Consider the following 21,259-nt stretch of genomic DNA (forward strand, 5'->3'; position numbering starts at 1 on the left):
CCTGCTCGTATTTGGCAAAAAAAGCTCTGAATTTAATTGGAACCATGTAGCAAACTGCTCCATTTGGTCAAAGATTAGACATAAGTCAGTATTACTCCTGTTTTATTTATTGTCCAAATCTGAAATGTCAGTCCGGGTACCTATGAACAGCTACCCTAATGTGTCACTGTGCAGGTGATAAATGATGCTCTCCGCTTCAAAGTTTGAAGGTTATGAAAATGTCGGTCAGCTTCTAGTGAGGCACGTTCACCTACACCATCGAGGACAGCGTCTCTTTGACTCAGAGGTGATTTGTCACAGCAAATTGAATTTCAGTTGAGACTACTGCCACTTCTTCACAGGACACAAAGGGGAAACATGTTCTTGAACTTCAGTTTGGGCCAGTTTATTTATTCGAGTCTTTAGCTGGCTAGGTAAAATGTTTGAACACACACAGTCCAGTCCCAGTGCCCCCCTGAGCACTGAACCTTCACAGACTTTAATTAACATCACATGCATGCTCAGCAAAAATGTGAGAATACAATAGAGGTGTGAGGGGTAAAAAAAGCTTTATGAGAGATGGAACAGCGCTTTGTGTCACATATTACCTGGTTAGAAATGAAAATGAAGCTCGAATTTGCATCTCTTATGCAAACTTAAGGAAAGTGTCAGCTACAAGCATCTGGATGTTAAAAAACTGAATGAATCCCACTGATTTTCTTAAGAGAAGCAAAGCCTGACTCCGCCTTACTAGTTCACACATGGGCAAAGAGGTGATGAGTGAGTGTAGCTGAGGCAGGTGGATGTAGCAACCTGTGACGGCACCCACCTTTTCACTCCAATCGGAAATTCCCATAGTTATGCATAACTTCAACCCATGTATTCCCCCATCATGAATGGGGAAACAGTAAACAACTAACTGTCCAGGGTGTACCCCGTCTCTCGCCCATTTTGCCAACTGGGGCCGGGCCCAGCCCCCCGCTATAACCCTCTTCAGGATAAACACTTACAGATAATGGATGGATGGATGAATGGATGCTCACAGTTCCGTGTTTGATTCATTTTTCAGCCCTTGACGTTTACAGAAGAAGGACATGAGGTGGCATGGACCACAGCCCACAGCTGAAGGGGGTCGGGTATAAAGGGATGGGTCAGCATGATTAAGTTCCCACTAGGAACTTCACTGCTACAGGTCAGTCACACATATTTGTAGATTGAGTCAGAAGTCTGAAGAATATCATTATCCTTGGCATCCTTTGGGGAGACATTGCTTAGTGATTGCTTAGAAAACTTTGATATATGCAATGCCGCCAATCCTATTACCCCCAGACACAAAGGACCACTGAGTTCTGTTCTGTGCATTTCACCAGCTCATCGCTTTACACCTGATTCTGTGATATCATCAAGGTTCAGATTGTCGGTAGCTTACGCCTTGCCCTTAGAGTGGATGTTTTAAATTTTGTCCCTCCTGGCCTTCAGCCCATGCACTATCAGCTCACCCTTGAGTCCAAATCTAAACGGAGGACTCCCCAAACAGTTAGAGATAAGTGCGAGAGGGCAGACTGAGAAAAGTATGTTTTTTTTATTCAGATTTTTTCAGTCTGAAAGAGGTGCTTTAAGTCTAAGATGACTCTGTTGTCCCTTTTTGTCCTATTCCATACATATGGTAGTAGTCAGCTGCAAGCTGAGCACAAACACTGGTCTGGCAAAAGTGTTTATATATCCCTGTAATTTCTGAAGATCAATAGAAGGAGTCAGTGACCCACAAAGCTCCAAGGTTGACGAAGAGTCTATTTATAGCAGCCGGTGTGTTTTCTCTGTGCTGACACGCAGCACCGTTGAACCACCAGTTGTACAGTGAGTACAGGCTTGTTAGAGAAATAGGTGCCGGAGTTAACGACTCCCTGATAAGACGGCAGTGTCGAGTTTGGTACTTGTGGTGTTGATGGCGGAGGCAGAGGTGTAAAACCTGACTAGGGGTGTCAGGAAATGAGGTCAGCGGCACTTCCGCTAGGAACGCCTCCAAGAGTTTGTTTATGAGTCACATCTGTGAACTAACGCAAAGTGAATAGGGGTTACACGGGGTGTACTGCAAAATCCCAAACTCTAATATTAAACTCACATTTCAGCAAGTAATCAATTACAGGCAAAATAAATTGGACAGCTGATGACATATTTATCAAGTCACAATCACAAACAAGGAATTGCTCTGCTGGTGTTGAGTGACAGAAAAAAATATATGCTCTGTAGAAATTCAGAACTCGCTGTTGACTGTCTATTCTAAGATGTCAGATTCACAGCAACCAATGACCTGTATGCCAGAAACATCCATTTTAATCAGTCTGTTCTTTCTTAATATTAAATTATCTTGCCACAATTATTAAACTGCTTTATTACGTTCCCATCTACAAGCTTAGGTCAGTATTAACTGAATAAACCTTGTACATTTTGCAAAACAACTGACTGTAACTAAATGGTAAATTGTGCACATACTTAGGTCTGCCAGTGTAGCACTTAATTAGTCTGATCATACTGGTGATGGGGGGAGCTTACTTAAAACACACCAGGGGTTAAATACATGAGAACGGCCCCACTATTAAGATGATTTACAAGGACAGTGATGGTCATTTAATTCTGCTCAAATGTCCCACAGCGATCCTCAAAAACACTTTGTACAACCATTTTTATTCAAGTGAAATGTTTTGCTTTTATATATTTTGTTTGATATAATCTAAATTATCAAGGTGATCAAAGAGAGTTTTTATGATTGGCCAGTGGCTTTCGTCGCAGTATGTTCGCACACATGGAGCTTTTTATTTTGGTCCAGATATGAAATCTGGCCAGAAAAAAAAAACAACATCTGAAAAGCTGATTACCAGTTAAGTGGAAAATCATGATCTTTACAAGCAATCAAGCTGGTTTGTAAATCGCTGATCAACGACTGTTGAGCTGCACCTTCCCTCACCACAAGGGAAAGCTCAATGGCTGGGGCTTTTGAGCTGCTATTTATATATTATATAGATATATTTCAGAGAAAAATATCAACCAGCAGCACGATGCTATATAAAATCAATTTGACACTTCAGGGGAGGAAAATTGCTGTCTTCTAGTTGGCAGTTAAAGTGTTTGAAGTAAAAAAAAAACAAAAAAAAAACAGATTGGGACTGTGGAGATGGCGAGTGGTCAGGAGCATATTTGATATCATTATCAACATTAGCTGGGATTTTGGCAAAGGATTCTGAAGGACCGTCTTTACCTGATGTGAAAATAACCGGCTGAGCCACTCATGTCCGTGTCAGTGTATGAAGATGATGGACTGAAGAATATGTTTGACATAATATCTCCCTGTCATGGTGATAACCAGTCTAGTGAAAGCACACATCACATGACACCAGAAGCGGATAAATCTATGATAAACTGCAGGCAAATAAACTTTGTCTTTGCTCAAGTTCCATGTTAGAGCCTTATTTATGGGGGTATATTACTATATTTATCCATGAGCATGGCTTTTCAAATTAAATTCTCTTATAATGGAAAAGTATTTTTGTCACTTTGTATTGGCATTCTGCCTTGTGTCAGGTCTTTACATCTGTTTACTCCTCTCCTACTCTCTATGCTCACACAGAGTGTTAATACAGCTGAATTGATAATAAATCTTTTCTCATTCACATATTTTTTTCCATTTATACTGTCAGAGCACGTGCAGAGTAGACATGGTGATGTTTTACCAATCATAATACTGTGAATTGGCTTGGCCGCTGGGCCAGCATTGCTTTGTTTGGATCCTGTGCTATTTCTATCAATCTGTCACGACATATGTTTCTGATAATTTGTGTGCAAAGATATCCATATGCTGTATTTTTTATCATCATTGATGTTGTGTATTTGCTTGGCTGCCGTGCTATGCCAATCATCAGTGACTCTGTTGTGTGTCTACTTGCAATGAGTTTTTAGGTAGACCTGCAAACAGTAAGTGTTCTTACATTCCTTAAATGTTTATTGCTAATGGATTTTCTTGCTGCAGTTTCTTTTGATCTGCTTGTTTTTCTATTCCTGCTAGTCACTTGTTTTTTTGCCCTTAATCTATACACTGTATGCATATTAATGAGTATGTTGGCAATGGCTGCTTTGTTTCTGGGAACTCTGCTAGACCACCACGGCATGATATCAATATTTACTGGATTTTTATCACTGACTATATTAGAGATGACTCTTCTTTTGTCCTGCTTTGCATTTATCTACCAGCAGTGGGTGCCATGTTCTATTTCTTCTTGACTAGGTTTCATACGTGATCACTGCTGTATTTATACCAGTGACTAAGCTGGTATATGAAACGCCGTATGCTTTATTTTTGCTTTTGGTCCAGAGTATTGATCTGTACAGTTTTTATGACTGAGCTGGGTTTTACATAAAGCAAGTAAATTTGCTGCACACAGCTGCAGATTAAATGTTTATTGATTTCAATTCAATAGAATTGTATTTGTCAATTAACGCTGATACAGAAGAATATATCAGAAAAAATGATCTTTAAAAAATTACAAATTTCTTTTCCCAAGAGGCATGAAAATGTTTTAAAGTACAGATTAACTAATGCTGATCAAACCATTATGATTAAGATGTATTAAGTGCATAAGACAAGGGTATGAAACTTTATATGGATGAATACTGCTTAATAACAATAACAAATGTTTGTTATATAAGTGAGGCAGGAAGGGCCATTTCAGCCTTACTGAAGAATAATGGTGATAATTAATGACGCTGCAGCATAAAGCTCAGACTTTACTGACAAGACGTCGCTCAGAGTTTCTAACTGCTGACGACTGGGCTGAAGGTTTTTGCAGAGTCGGCCATGAAAGCCTCAATCTCCTCCACGGTGCGAGGGACGCAGGTCAGCAGCTCTACACCGTTCGCCGTCACTGCAATGTCATCTTCAATGCGAACCTGCACACAGTATTCACGCTGTGGTTAATGACACATTAAAACACTTAAATAGATGGAAGAATGTAAATGTAAATGAAATGCTGGATCAGTTTTATCTGTTTTATCTTTATAGCCTGTACCTTTAAAGCTATACACTTGACTTACTGCAAATCATGCTGCCATTCTGTGTACCAAGTCAGTGTTGCACTGTAAGCTCTCTACTGAATTAATTTCAGTATTAGTTGGCCTTGGAGCATTCATTTCTATTACACGGTGAATCCGGTCTAAGAGACAAAACTAAGTAAAACAATCCAAGCAAACTGACCCCTCCAAAGCCACGGAAGCGAGCCAGCACTGCGTTGTTGATGAAGCAGCTCTTGGTAGAGTCGGCCAGGGCCTGGTCCAGCAGGTGGTCGATGAAGTAGATGCCCGGCTCCACAGTGAGGACCATCCGCTCCTGCACCAGGCGGCCCATCCGAAGACTCCTCAGTCCAGGCTCGTCGATGCGCTCCACCCCCTGAGCAACAGACGATAACAGTAGTGCGCTAATACCACTGCACTGACTTTGACTGGGGCTGCTCTACACGCACAAACCGTTTTATTTTATGTCAGTGTTAAATATTTTTAGTGAATGGGCTCTAGTCAGTAAAAAATCTCACGGTTTAACTTTATAATAAAGATTTCCTTTGACTGTTTCAGTCAAGTTATCAAGAAGAAAGCTGAAGCAAAGTGTGATTAGGAATCAGTGATATTCAGTCCTGCCTATTTAGTTTAACTACCAACAATATTATTTGTCAGCTTGACTGATCACTGCATTCAACTGTGACATACTGTACTTCAAGATATGTTTCCGTGTGACAATATAGGAAACACACTGTGACATAGGTCAGCAGTTTAACCACCTTCTCTAATTGCTTTTCAAATTTGCACAATGGCCCAAAATCCTCCACCACAATGTGAAATCATCTGTGTTCAGAGTTCAAAACACATTTAAACTTCTCAACGTCCTCATCCTGAACTTGTTCCTGCTGCTTGGCCTTTTTTTGTTCCCCTTCTCATCCCTGCACCAACAGAGTCTATAGTATGGATGACACATCAATATTCCACAAACAGAAAAGTCTTCTTGTCTTCTACCGTCTCCTTATTTTGACTTTTTACATCTACTAACTACTGGTTCTGATGTGTGTTATCTTAGAATAGAAGTGTTCCGTTCTCACCTTAGGGTACCCCCCCACATCGTGCACATCGATGCCCAGCAGGTGTCCCAGGCCGTGGGGCATGAAGACGGCGCCCATGTGGACCTTCATCATGTCCTCCATGCTGCCTTGCAGGATGCCGATCTTCACAAGCTCCTCCAGGTGAACCTTGTCGGCCAGGCGGTGCATGTCAGTCCACTTTACACCTTTAATGCAGACATACTGGTTATTGTTTTATCAATTCCACCTTAAATATGATATAAATACGTGATTTGGTATGATTCTAAAAGCAGGTTTATGTTTTATTTAGTCTTGTAAATTACAGAGAATGCTATCATAACGTTACTGTTTGCTTCCTGTGAATTATTTCCATTAAGAAACATGGCAGTGAACCCTGTACTGTACTGTACATTTCCTGTTGACTGTCTTTTAGGTACGCAAAAGCATCCTTAGTTAAACTTGGTGATAAGGTGATAACCTGGTTTGATGGCGGCCATGACGGCGCGAGAGGCTTTCAGGACGGCCTCATAGATGGCCCTCTGGTCTGGAGTGAACTTGCCGTTGGCTGGGAAGGAGCAGGTGATGTCTGAGGAATAGCAATAGTACTCTCCACCCATGTCAAACAGACTGCAGGGGAGAAAACATCCCAACTGATTAGGTCAAAGTGGAATTTTATTTTAATCTAGGGAAGGATTCAACCCGTTGGATGTGTTTCCCTTTTAATTTTACTGCAGAAATCTGTTCTAACTTGGAGTTTTGTCACGGATCCAACATCCAACTCCTTTAGCAGAATCTGTACAACTGAAACTACCAAACGCTACTCACCACATGTCTCCATCCACAATCGTCTTGTCATTGGGAGCCCCAGCATGACCATAGTGGAGTACAGAAGAATTATGGCCCCTGGTGGGAATAACCAACCGATTAAAGACAAATAAGTGCACATGAGAAATTACTAAGCTACAGGGAGGAAATTACTTTGAATCCGCTAATAAGGCACCAAAGGGGATCCAGTCTTTTGTGTCAAGTTCTTAATTTCACTTGCGTTCACTGACCACTAATCACTAGGAGGTACTCAACACACACGGACTCTATCACAAAAGGTCAGAGCATGATTATAATCAACATCTAAAAATCCTTCATCCATAATGATGCTGTGGGTTGACTGTAATGCCGCTAAAGGGGAATGTTAATGTACTATGGAGCATGGTTTCATTTGACATACAGCCACAGCCAGAGTCAGTTCTTCTGTATCTAATACTCTATATTTTGAGTTTGAATCCATGAAGCTTTTGGTATTGAGGAGTACCAAAAAGACTTAAAATATACTTCGCAACAGTGTTTTTTTCTGTAGTTTTGTCCCCAACAGAGGAACATAGCATTTGATCTAGTAAAATCTAAGCTTTGTTCATTGATGATGACAACATCCTTATGGAATCAGCTAATGTATTTGGACAGTAACCATGTGAGAAAGTGTGGAAAATAAGCCGAGTACTTACGTTCCACAGATACAGGTGTACGAGGTGTGGCGCATCCCCCCTTTGGTGTAGCAGTAGTGCTGGAACAGACTGCAAGAGAAACACAAAGGGCTCAAGTAAGAAAAATAAAAGCGCAACATCAGCACAGCGAAGACCTTAGTTAAGGACTTTTGCTGCCCTCTTCCTCGCTTCATGTGTTCATAAGAACTTGTCTTTTAATCATCAACACAGTCAAACACTTTTGGATCTGAACAGCATCATAACGCTGTGCAGGATGACGGGTCCACGTCTGATGGTTCCCTCCATACGGCAAAGTCAATTGAGCATGATGGACAGCTGCTCTGACATAGCATTAGAGAAAAAAAGTCCAACTAAAATACAAATACGAACAAAACTGAAATTTTTGTACATTATTTTTGCATTGGTCCAAGTTAATTATAGTTCATTTGCTTAAATAAGTGTATTTGGGAAATCAGAAAATGCCACTATTATTTCACCGTGTCAGACATGACCAAATCTAAAGAAAAGTGTGTACTCTCAAGGTGTCCTCCTGACAAAGACATAAAAATAACCCTTTATTTAGAAAAATCAAGCTGGTTTACAACCCTCATAAAAAGGGTGAGATGCACAGCACACAGTATTGTTCTTTAGGAAATACAAGACAGTTGTGAATGTGATTTTATAGAACCATCTAGTGGTGACACTGTGCATTCATCACCAGTCAGTTGACTGATTTTCCTGCCGAGATGTTTTGTTACCATCAGAAGTTTTTAAGCTTTTTGCCAGAAGAGTGCCTCGTTTTCAATATAGATTATAACCTTAATTATAATATCCAATTATCTAGCTTCCTGTTATTTCAGTCTATATTTCGCACACTTTTTATGTATTTATTTTTTTACCTAAAGCATGTTATGAAGCACCCAGTAAACCTGACCGTCCCTAATCTATAAGTGTTATTACAGGTCTTTGAAGCATATACAGTATATACTGACTACACCAAATGACAGTGAAGGGACAATAGTGTTATGGCCCCTGCTATTGCTGTCTGTGAGTTCTACCAGAGCTGGGTCGTAACAGTTAGTCTCTATTTACCTTTAATATCCTGACACTATCTGAAAGCAAAGCTAAATCAAATAAGGATGGCTTCAATTCTGACATGTACTGTGAATGTAACCATAGATACAAAAGAGAAGACAAGACATTGTCTTGTTTTTGTCAGCCAACATGGAAACAAACTCACAAATGCACTACTTACCTCTCCATTTCATATTCTTTCTGTCCAGGTTTAACTTGCTTCATGATCTACAAAAAACAACAAAAACAAAAGAAGTGTTGATAGAAGTGATGAGCAAACTTAAAAATTTGTAATCCACTTTTTCAAATAAGCTTCTTCTTCTTGCATTTTACTCAATGCTCACTTTCACTTCCTCATCGTCACATAACAACACTGTAAGCTGTAAATTATTATTATTATTATTATTCCCGTAAGCACAGTCTAAAAGATTACTGTGAAGTGGGCACAAATATTTAAAGTCAGTGATATTAACTTTTTTAAAAAGCTGACCTATAGGTGATAATCGCAAAGTTGACAAAAAGGATGGCTACATGGGTATTAAAATACGTCTAATGATCACACTGGTCACAAAATGGCATATTTCATTGCAGACATTTTGACTTTTGACAACAGGGAAAGCAAAGGTGTAATAACTGATGGCATAGGTCCATTAAATGTTCCAGACAGGGAACCAGAGGAATGTAGCCACCTTAAAAACACCTGTGCTTCTCTTACTGCTCCTCAACCCCTGAATACGTTATTCATGGTGACAAAGTGAAATCCTGTGCAGAAGTTAACTACTACTTTAATATTACAGCTTACTGGTCAAAGGCTATTTTGGTTAACTGCTGGTCTCTGAAGTTAAAATCGACAGCATTTAAACCGTTTATAGCCTTAGTGGATCCTAACACCTAGAATCATTTAGGCAGATTTTTAAATTTTACAGTTTAAGCATTGCCACAGGTGTTCTGTCTAACTGAGAAAGATTTTACCATTTTGTGAGCTTCACTTGAAACCCTGTTGGTGTAGCGCAGGACCTCCAACTCCATATCGGTCTTAATGAGACGGCTGCAAACACAGACAGAAACAAGAAATGAGTGACAGTATACAGAGTTCATACAACTCTCACATTAAACTAAAGGCAAGGCAAGGCAAGGCATTTTTATTTATATAGCGCATTTCATACCAAGAGGCAACTCAATGTGCTTTACATAAAAACAGAACAAATTAGAACACACAGTTAAAAGCAAGAACAAAGAAAAAGAAAAAAAAGAAAAAGAAAAGTGTATTATATATATATACATATATTAAAACGATTAAGAGGACTTACAGTGTAAATCCAAGATTACGATTTAAAATGATTTAAAAGGGCTCAGCCATATGCACATGAAAAAAGAAATGTTTTTAACCTAGATTTAAAAGTGCTTACAGTTGGGGCTGATTTCAGCTCTGCTGGTAGTTTGTTCCATTTGTGTGCAGCGTAACAGCTAAATGCTGCTTCACCGTGTTTGGTTTTAACTCTGTGCTCCACTATCTGACCTGAGTCAGTCGATCTCAGAGCTCGACTGGGTTTATACATTGCTAACATGTCATTCATGTATTCTGGACCTAAACCATTCAGTGATTTGTAAACCAGTAGCAGAACTTTAAAATCTATTCTGTAGCTGACTGGGAGCCAATGTAAAGACTTAAGAACTGGGGTGATATGCTCTGATTTCTTTGTTCTGGTTAAAACTCGAGCTGCAGCGTTTTGGATGAGCTGCAGCTGTTTGATACTTTTTTGGGGGAGTCCAGTCAGAAGACCGTTACAGTAGTCAAGTCTATTGGAAATGAAAGCATGAATCAGCTTCTCCTGATCCGTTTGCGACATGAAGCCCTTAATTCTGGATATGTTCTTAAGTTGATAAAAGGCTGTTTTGGTGATTGATTTGATATGACTGTTGAAGGTCAGATCTGAGTCTATCAGCACGCCAAGGTTTCGGACCTGGTCTTTAGTTTCTAGAGACAGTGACTCAAGGTGTTTACTGACAGTAACCCTCTTCTCTTTATTGCCAAAAACAATGACCTCAGTTTTTTCTTGATTTAACTGCAGGAAGTTTTGGTTCATCCAATTTTTGACTTTCTCTAAACAGTGACACAATGACTCTATTTGACTGCAGTCATCTGGAGACAATGCAAGATATATCTGTGTGTCATCTGCATAACTATGATAGTTGACGTTTGAATTCTGGAGAATTTGACCCAAAGGCAACATATATAGGCTGAACAGAAGGGGTCCAAGAACTGACCCCTGAGGAACTCCATATGTCATAGCCACTGGATCGGATTGATAGCTTCCAATGGTCACAAAATAACTCTGCTCCTCCAAGTAGGACCTGAACCAATCTAGTACTGTTCCGCTGAGTCCTGCCCAGGTTTCCAACCTGTTCAGCAGTATACTGTGGTCTACAGTGTCGAAAGCAGCACTGAGATCCAACAGGACCAGAACTGACACCTTGCCTGAGTCAGTGTTCAACCTTATATCATTCAACACTCTAATGAGAGCGGTTTCTGTACTGTGGTGAGGTCGAAAGCCTGATTGAAATTTATCAAAGAGTCCACTGGAGTTTAAAAAGTTGCTAAGTTGATTAAAAACCACTTTCTCAATGATCTTTGCTATAAAAGGGAGATTTGAGATAGGTCTGTAGTTGGTTAACATGGAAGCATCCAGCGTTCTCTTTTTTAAGAGTGGTTTGATGGCAGCTACTTTTAGGGCTTTAGGAAACGCGCCTGATTGAAGTGAGCAGTTTATTATTTGCTGCAGATCTGTTTGATAAAGACATATTATTATTTATTGGAATAATTGTTGAATCCTTCTAGTATACAATACTATAATAACTGATGTAGATACCAGTTTATTTTACTAATTATCACAATGTTGCATATAAATAAGATCGTTTTTTCTTGTGGAAACTTTCCTCCTTCGTCAGAGCTGCTGAAAATGTTTCACACCACAGGAAAATGTACCCGAAGTTGGATTTGGTTGCCTGCTGATTCATATCATTTATTTATTTGCACCTGGGGTGGCTAGACACGGAAGATAATTAAATACTTCTACATTAATAAATAAAATAAATGAAACAAGGAAGAGGTAACCAATAGTAACTCTAAAAAAAGCTTTAAAAAAAAAGGCCATTGAAAGACAGCCTTACAAGCTTCAGTGTGAAGAGGGAGCAGAGGGTTCAATCAAGTTCCTCTCCCCAGGAGGTGTGTCTGAAAAGCATTCCTCCTTATTTCAGAAAATGTCAATTCATCTAGAGGGTGCAAACTCTAATGCCAAGGACAACCAGGCAAGCACGAAGCCCATTACATCTGTGCAAGCAAACTTCTGGCTCTAACAGGGAGAAAAAAAACAACCCTAAGAAAAGCCTCCCACGTTTCTGACTGCAGAAACACAATTACCTGACTGGGCAGCAGTAATTGCCGAGCAATGGTAGAATTTGACTGAAGAAACTTCGAGGCAGTGCAGTCTTCACCCTCAACTGAAGAGGACTTAATAATAATATAACGCAGGTTTTAATTACTTACCATTCCACAATAACTGGGTGTAAAAGAGTGTTGTTCACTTTGAAGCTGAAAAAAAGAAATGGTAAAAAGAAAATTCATACATGTACTGTGCCACTTAAAAGCTCAGAATTTTCTGCATTTCTACATAAAATTACTCAAAAAAGCATATTTTACTGAAGTCCTGAAAGTGAGCCTATTAAAACATAAAAATGAAATATTATATTTGTAGTCCTAGAGGTGTATTTACGTTTGCACCACACATATATGTAATACTGTCTAATTTTCAAATGCAAACAAACGCACGAGTACAACATTTCAGTTTCATTTATTCTTTCAGGACTTGTATGAAAATCTGCAGATGTTTAGAGTCATTTTTATGCAAGTGGCAAATAGTACAAATGGTCATGTTGCGTTTGATAGTATATGAACATTTTTTCAAAAGAAGTTATGGTAATAGTGAGTAAATAAAAACTGCAAATATATGCAGATAAGAAAAGAACAAAGGCCAATGCTATTAATTTACAAAAAAAAAACACAAGAAAAAAGCACGATTGCTTGCTTAATTAAATTATATTTAATTATATTCAGTATCAGCAATGCATAAGAGTCTGTTGCATCCTTGGTTATAAGCAGAATAAAAAACAACCTCCACAAACAAAGTATAATTATGTTAATGCAAATCGATGCCAATTAAACATACCGGCTGATTCCTTCAAAGGAGGCTTCACGGCAGATGCTCCCACTATCTGTATTCTGTCCTCGCTGCAGAAAAGAAACAACACAAAAACAAGTGATTACCTCACTACCAAGAGAATTCAAATGTTATTACAGCAAATTAAATGGATTAGTGGTAGGAGTTTACTGGCAGTGTCACAATTAAATCTTTGCAGTGGACCAACATAGTAATGGTTGCTGACATTTTTGAGTAGAAGATATTTTGGGCCGATATTTAACAGCTTAGTCACCAACAGAATGAAACGATTTAGAGATTTTATTTTCCACTCAGTGAGAGGTTTGGCAGCTAATATGAAGAACACAACAAGTAGGATGATTTGGCTGAAGCTGCTTCTCCAGCGCCATCAGTTGAAGAATTCTTCCTAAGATCAGTCATGTGGTAAAACTATACATCACTAACTGGAATCAGGTAGGAATGAGCGATGCGTACCAGGGTTAGGAGAACTGCTGGCTTCGGTTTGGATAGGACATCAGCAATCTGCAGACAGAGAATAATTACAAGAGTCAGACACACAGTAGAACAGCAGAAACAACTCCAGTTTTCTTCTGCTTCCAGGCTGCAGCATAAAGGTCACTGGAAGGAACCGTCATGCCTCTGTGGCCTCTCCAGTACTCAGCAGCACACTGAATGATAAAAACTCAAGAGACTTTATTACTCGTCTGCCAACAGTTTAAATGTCACATCACAGATCCCTGACTCATAGGTAGTGTGGTGATATTTCAGCACTGCTATTAATACAACTAAAGTTCCTAAAACATTCACTGCATCGTCTCTGAAATGCAGAGGTAGCACCTGAGATCTTGATTGGATTTTTAGACACTGGAATATCTGCTAAGATTGAAGTGATTTCTGATTCCAAAATGTTATAAACTCATTGTGAGTACATCATTCTCCATTAAAGGGGAATTACCGTTTTTTTACAACCTGGACTTTATTTCTGGCATAAAATCAGTCGTTTACTCACCCATATAACTTGTTGTTATTTGGAGGTGTTCGGACAATATTTAGATCCACGTATATCCATATAGTGGGACTGACTGGGGCACCGAAACACAGCCTCTAAATAACGCATTATCTGCCGTGAAACTCGTTCATTTCACCAATATTTTGTTATGATACGCTAGTGCTATTCCCCGTTGAGTCCGGAGATACCTCCTGTTATCATCATCCGGGGTCTGTAGATTGACCTACTAACCTCTGACCTGGATGATGTCATTCTGAGCGCCGCGCTCACCTGTGACGGTCGGCTTGTTCACCTGTAATTTGCTACTGCTAGTTTTTTTGCAACATGGCTGAATATTTTTCCGATTCTGAGGTTGTGGATGACGACTTTGTTTATGATGGACATCCTTCCCGTTGTATGCCAGAGTATACGGACGAGGAGCTCGTTGAAAGGAGGATGCGGAGGCAGAGAGAGGAACAGCCGGCCAAAGAACAACAAACCGCTGCACGTCCGCGAATAGATAACAGGTAACTCTAGACTCAACGGGGAATAGCATTAGTGTATCATAACAAAATATTGGTGAAATGAATGAGTTTCGCGGCAGATAATGCGTTATTTACTGGCTGTGTTTCGGTGCCCCAGTCACTCCCACTATATGGATATACGCGGATCTAAATATCGCCCGAACACCTCCAAATAACAACAAAGTTATATGGGTGAGTAAACGATTGTATTTTATGCTAGAAATAAGGTCCAGGTTGTAAAAAACGATAATTCCCCTTTAAATATCGTCTTGAACAGTAACTGCTAAACATGATTGTATGATTTGCTCATGTTGGCAGTAGTTGTAAAATGCATGTGACTGTCAAGTAAAGCCAGAACTGTGAAGTTTCCTGAACAAAGAGAATTTTTCTGGCATATTAAAAAATAACGGGAGCATTAGTTTATTTAAGAGTGTACTTGCAGGAGTACTAGAAGAGAAATAAAACATGAACTGGTGATGACAGCATAAGAACCTTGTTAAAACAGCACCACAAATCCAAGCAATATGACGACGGTGCAATTATGTTAACATTAAATCCTGCAGTCAAACACCAGCCAGATAACTTCCATGAAAAAATTTAACAGTAAACGGGTTTGCATGATAAGCAGCACAGTGTTGAAAAATGAGTGTGCGCAAAAACACCTTCTGAGTCTTTGAAAAACAGAAAACAGTCTAAAATATTCACAAACTGCTTCCAAGAAATATTGTTGTTGTGGGTTCTTCTGTAGGCAGCACTGCCGCCTGAATGCTGAACACCAGCGATGGATTTCTTTACCTTACCAGATGTCAGTGGTGCTTATTAGTAGGCAGTAACACCATTTAATGTTTCTAATTTTATGCCGCAGTGCTGAGCTGCTATTGCTTCATGGAAAAATAGCCAGATGATCTGCATCTTACCCTGTGACTAATTAGCAAATCTAACACCTCAAGCAGGTGCTGAAATGTAAAAATACCTGAAATATCTTCAGCAGCGTGAGTCTCCAATATGACAAAGTGTAAATATGGAAATCAATGTAAAATTATATGTGATCTATTCAAAGCCAAACTTGGCTGTGAAAACCTTTATATTCTAGTCTGAATGTACTATTTGGATTTTTCAACATGTACACCTCCAAAATAGCTCTGGAGCCGTCAACCCACCAATATAGCTCCCCCGAGAATCTGCTGTCGACACTGATACACCTAACCGTTTTCTCCGACTCGCAAAGCAGACAATAACAGCATGAGACTGAAAAAATGTTTAAAATGAAGCAAATGGAGGAGGAGGTCACAAATTTGAAATTCATGGTTAGTTGAAGAGCTGTAAATGACATTGGCTTGACAAACAATCACACCCTCTACTGTAGAAGGTTCAGCAAATCTGATGTCAGATATCAATCTTTGCCAAGAGGTGCACACTAAACAGTCTATGGAGGCACCAGTGTCCTTTTATGTAACGCTATCGCTCTGTGAACTCATATCAATGTTCAACTGGCGCACAACAAAAGGTTGTAAAGACCAACACAGACAGACAGACAGACAGACTTACGTCGCAGGTGTATTGCACCTCATCAACAGCATATTTCTCCTTGAAGTGCTCTTTAGGATATATCCTGTCAACAGAAGCAAAACACACCAATAAAGACAAAGAACATCCACATACAGTCTTCAGGCATTTTAAGAGCCCCCTCTCTAAAAGCATGACAGATGGATTATGTTAGAGTTTGTGAAAACACTAGCAGAGCTATTCATAAACAAAGGCAGCAGGATTTGTTGAGAATTTCTTAAAGACGTTACACCACTCATCCAAGTAGCTTCTTCCGTTCTAAATGAATGGTGGGGAGTTTAGGTTTTTATTAAGAACATCTACGAGGTGCACGAACCTGAATCTCACAGGAGTAGTGTCTGTTAACGGCCCAGTGCTCACCTGTATTGCAGGAATTTGTTTTGATCCTGTTTCTTTTAACAGACGTTAGTCATGCAGGTTTTAGATAAGCCCCGCCCACAAAAGTTCCAAATAAAAAAACGAAACTCTGCATGAGTCGTTAAGAACTGAAGAAGATACTTGTATGAGTGGTGAACAGTCTTCAGGAAAAAAAACAAACATGTCCAGTTGTCTTTGTTCTGGCTTTGTTTTTGGATACACGATGAGCTGGATGACTGAGAATCTTAAATATTCAGGACAAAGTCCAGAGCGAGAATGAAGACTATAAAATATTAAAGGCTTGACCAAATAACTCCTGAGTGAACGTTTTTTGGGTTTTTTTCCTAATGAATGTCAGATGACATAAGACGTTTTGAGGTTTACAGAGAACGCAAAAGCAAACATGTGACATGGTCAAGAGCCGGTTATTTCGAAATACTTAGGTCCTAAGATTTCACAGATTATCTGACACACACGTATTGTGTCAGAGCAGCCAAGCACGTCACATAAGGTGGTTTGGGTGACGACCAAAACATTAGGTCTTAAATGGTTCTTGGCTGCATTGACAATAAATGGAATATAAACAGGATCTAAAGGTTAAGGACATGACTGCCAGCTCTTTTTTGAAGTTACAGCTCACAGCTGTGGACTGATGATTGTTGGCAGAGTAGACAGCTCTTTGAGGATTAGTGTGACTCACTCTCCCATCCAAGTAGCATAGCTTTCAGGCAGTTTAGGAACAAAAAGGATGGATTTCCCAGAGTCCACATCAATGGCTCCATAGCAGTCAGCCTCAGTCACTCCAAAAGCCCAGTGGAAGAAAGACTCCTGCAGAATTGAGTCCATCAGTCACACAAAATGTTTAGATTATGACATGAGAAATATAAGAGGTTTCCTTCATTGGGCCAGTACGGCCTAGAAGAAAGGTGAACCCAGAGCTCAACATCAAAACAACACCTTCAGTGTGGTGATTTTTTTTTTCAAAACCAACGGATCACAGGTTTATGTTGTGGTGACAGAAAAACAGAGAGTGGCTTCTATGCAGCATTGCACTCAGGTCTACATATTTATGACCGAGTGAGGACGTGATGTATGCTGATGATGAGAGCTTGACCATGACCAGGTGAAGATTTTGTGCACCTTGATCCTCGGGCCAAATTAAAACTCTAAAATACACGTCAGATATTTTTTTTACAAGGATGGTTTCTGTCATTTTAGGTAGTTAATATATGGTAGTTTGTCATTTGACGCTATAGAAACAGGATGTGACCTCATGATGTCTACCAGTTGTCATGCCAACTGCTCCGTAAAGTGGCCTCGTAGGACCATGAGAGTTGGAATAAATGAGTACAGTGTATAATCCAACATCTGCTGGTGGAGGTAAAGCAGAGCGCAGTATTAATTTAACAAAAACCCGAGTGAGTCTGGCTGAAGTGTGGGCAGTAACGTGGCTGTGCGTGGCTCCACTCTCAGACCGTATTGCGTATTAGTCTGGCTCCAAACTCGCAAGATGGTGCTACCCGTATCCTCTGGAAATTAGCTTCAGGAAGTGGGGACGCTTTGTCCATATTTATATACAGCTGAGATGAGACTGGACCAGGACATGTTGTAGGGACATCACTGCCGGCTTGGGCATCATGGACGGATAAGTAAATGCTGAATAAATTACAGAGGACCTACCTGCCTGAAGAGGACGTCTGTGTCTGTGCAGTACCTCTGCTTCTGCTCTCCTCCCTGCAGCACCACAACTGACTTTGGCTCCAATCCGCCTTTAGTTTTCAGTCCCTCACAAAGTCGTCTGCGGTTCTCAGCAAAAAGGGCAGCGGACACCTTAAGGGTTTCATTACCCAGCCAGTAGACAGGTCTGAAAGGAAAAGGAGACTGAATATATTGTGGCTCAAGGTGGAGCAGCTGCTGAAGAGGATGACACTTAAGTGGAAGACTTAACATTAGAACCGGCTCATTATAAGGAGCAACATGACCACACAGACTCAGTTATTCAGTTATTCTCTGATATGCTAGAGCATAGAGCACTCAGAGGCAAAAACCAATTGTGTTTATAGAAACAGTCAAACACAAAACTAAAACATACACTGCCTGTCCAAAAAAAAGGTCACAAAAAAAAAAGTCGAAGTCAGTAATTTCTTTAGCTTTGATTACAACACGCATTCACTGTGGCATTGTTTCGATAAGCTTCTGCATTGTCACAAGATTTATTTCCATCCAGTGTTGCATTAATTTTTCACCAAGATCTTGTATTGATGATGGGAGAATCTGACCACTGAGCAAAGCCTTCTTCAGCACATCCTAAAGATTCTCAATGGGGTTAAGGTCTGGACTCTGTGGTGGCCAATCTATGTCTGAAAATGATGTCTCACGCTCCCTGAACCACTCTTTCACAATTTGAGCCCCATGAATCCTGGCATTGTCATCCTGGAATATGCCCGTGCCATCAGGGGAAAAAAAAAATCTATTGATGGAATAACCTGGTCATTCAGTATATTCAGGTAGTCAGCTGACCTCATTCTTTGGGCACATAATGTTGCTGAACCTAGACCTGAGCAACTGCAGCAACCCCAGATCATAGCACTGCCCCCACAGGCTTGTACAGTAGGCACTAGGCATGATGGGTGCATCACTTCATCTGCCTCTCTTCTTACCCTGATGCACCCATCACTCTGGAACAGGGTAAATCTGGACTCATCAGACCACATGACTTAGTGGTTTTCCTAAGGCTACACAGCTGTTCAGTCCCAATCCCTTCACATTGCACGTATGGAAATGCTCTAACTTTCACTATTAAACACTAAGTTAAATCCAGGTGGCGACTTTTTTTTTGGCCAGGCAGTGAGTATCTAGCACTGTGAGGAATTAAATCCAGTGTCTTCTGATGTATTGAGCTGGAGATGTTGTGGATTCAGGTCACGTCAGAGATTCTCTATTTGGAAAGGACAACAAATTCTGTTAACTAATTCAGCAGAATATTTCCTCTGTTCAGCGCAGAGAGAAAACCGATCATGTTTTAAATCTGTCTGGAGGTAATCCTCAGCATTGTATCAGTAGATTTTGGCCTAAAGGGGTCAGTGAACCACAGCTCAGCCTCCCTTCAGAGACAGTTAAGACATAAGATACAGACAGGTAGACAACCTTGTAACTGATATAGATATAAATCTTGGGTCTTTGGCCGTAGCTTTGCAGATAAAAAAAAAAAACACAGCGCATCAAATTCAACCCGGCCTGTACCAAAGGTTAATCCATAACCTCAGTGAATTTTGTAGCTCAAGGAATTCTTTATCATTCACTGTTGGCTGCATCCAAAGGTCTACCTGTGAATCTGTGAGGATATATCCACTACTTGTGGCATCAATGATCCTCAAGACCCTCAACTCTAGGGCCGAGGGAGTAATAAACTTCAGCCCGAACACACTCCAGGAATAGTCCAGGAAAAAAGGAAGATGTGACTGTGACACTGAGTTAATGCTTAAACAATGTTAATCACACAGGCGAAGATTCCCGTGGCGGTGGATTGCATAACACTTTAAAGTGTACATGTTGTTCACACTTGCACTTCAAGATTACAATTAAATGAAGATCATTTCGTGGAGATCAGCCCAGTGATTTAATTATACACTGTTTTTTAATTTTATACTATCGGTTATCCACATTGAAGTAATTCACATATATACTTTATATGTATATGCAAAGAACTAAACAGAAAAACAAATTTAAAACACCAGTCTGTGGCAGTTTGTGTCTTTGGCTTGTCACATGATCTAGAGCGACTGTGGATCAGTTGGTTGGAAGTACATCATCAAATATTTTACCAGCAACTGGTTTATTTTCAGAAGTACATACTGCAACCGTTACACGGTTAAGCACAGTGACGCAACGGTGCTTCACATTATTACTGTGTCAGACAAGGACTAACTGTAAAAATGCATAACAAAAAGATGGTAGCGCCGTTTTTGCCAACATATAAAAGTCACTCAAAGAATCTCTCAAAAGAGTTTCCAAAATAAATCTGGGGTTTTGTTTTTTCTTGAGAAGTGGCAAATAAAACAGGACCCCTTGCCCCTGTAAGAACTATTTAAATAAAATAAATCCTCTATAGTGAGCGGTCACAAGAAATGAATGGCTTATATAATGCAAGCAAGCCAAATTTCTGCACAATTAAAGCTTTAATTGAGTTTATTATTAAGTCTTACATTGAAAAGTGAAGATTTGAATCGAGATGCGAAATTCTGACCAGTTGCGAAATTTTGCTTTTTACTCTTTCATAGAAGCATTTAGTAATTTATGCACTGTGTCTCTAGTTTATGAAGTTCCTTACATCCAGGAGAAACTGTATCGGTGAGGCTGGTTGGCAGTTTATTAAAACAGGATGTACGTGGCAACCGCTCGCTAAGCTAAGCTAAGCTAAGTCAGAGAAACTCATATGTATTAAAACAGTGGAGTTAATACGACTCTCTTTAAACTCTGACCTAAAACAAACACGTATTTTTTATCAGTTAAAGCCCAGCCATAAAGCATGAAACTCAACTCACTGTGGTGCTGCAGCCATGTTGAAGCCAGGGTCCAGAGTGTCATGTGCTGACAGGAGTCACGTGACTTTTGCCTGTGCTGCTTTCACGTCTGTGGGAAATATTAGCTTCATGTCAAGATGCGTTCAGAAACTCCACCCACTGGCTTATGTTAAATCTTTCGCTAAAATAACTGCAGTCAGTGGAAGCAGACACCGTTACTAAAATTAAAACCACGAAAAATAGAAAACCAACAAAGAAAAACAAACTTAAATAAAAAATGACATGAAATAATGACAATAATACTGAAAACAGTGGTGGTTTACAATCGCTGCTCTGATGCACCCTAGTGTTTTTCAGTACCCTTTATACTGCAGTACATTTGCATATGCAATGCATTTTATATGGGTCTGAGTTTCAGTCCTCTGTTTGTCTTATGC

The 21,259-nt window shown here is 39.9% G+C and overlaps 1 protein-coding gene across 2 annotated transcripts; it reads right to left on the bottom strand.

The window, feature by feature from the left end:
* Positions 1 to 4,392: 4,392 nt before the first annotated feature.
* Positions 4,393 to 20,866, bottom strand: pepd (peptidase D). Of its 2 annotated transcripts, XM_084575049.1 has the most exons (15): positions 20,844 to 20,866; positions 17,980 to 18,163; positions 17,000 to 17,127; positions 15,925 to 15,988; positions 13,339 to 13,386; positions 12,874 to 12,935; positions 12,195 to 12,239; positions 9,620 to 9,695; positions 8,829 to 8,875; positions 7,595 to 7,663; positions 6,921 to 6,998; positions 6,574 to 6,722; positions 6,117 to 6,301; positions 5,225 to 5,416; positions 4,393 to 4,920 (listed from the first exon to the last, which is right to left on the bottom strand). In XM_084575049.1, the coding sequence occupies exons 1-15, from the start codon at positions 20,858 to 20,860 to the stop codon at positions 4,786 to 4,788; spliced, it is 1,479 nt and encodes a 492-aa protein (XP_084431175.1). In that variant the 5' UTR covers positions 20,861 to 20,866; the 3' UTR covers positions 4,393 to 4,785. The 2 variants fall into 2 exon arrangements, with proteins under 2 accessions (XP_084431175.1, XP_084431174.1); XM_084575048.1 differs by lacking the exon at positions 20,844 to 20,866 and having other exon boundaries at positions 17,980 to 18,367.
* Between the last annotated feature and the right edge of the window lie 393 nt (positions 20,867 to 21,259).

This window comes from Chelon labrosus, assembly GCF_963514085.1.
Source record: "Chelon labrosus genome assembly, chromosome: 3".
NCBI lineage: Eukaryota > Metazoa > Chordata > Actinopteri > Mugiliformes > Mugilidae > Chelon > Chelon labrosus.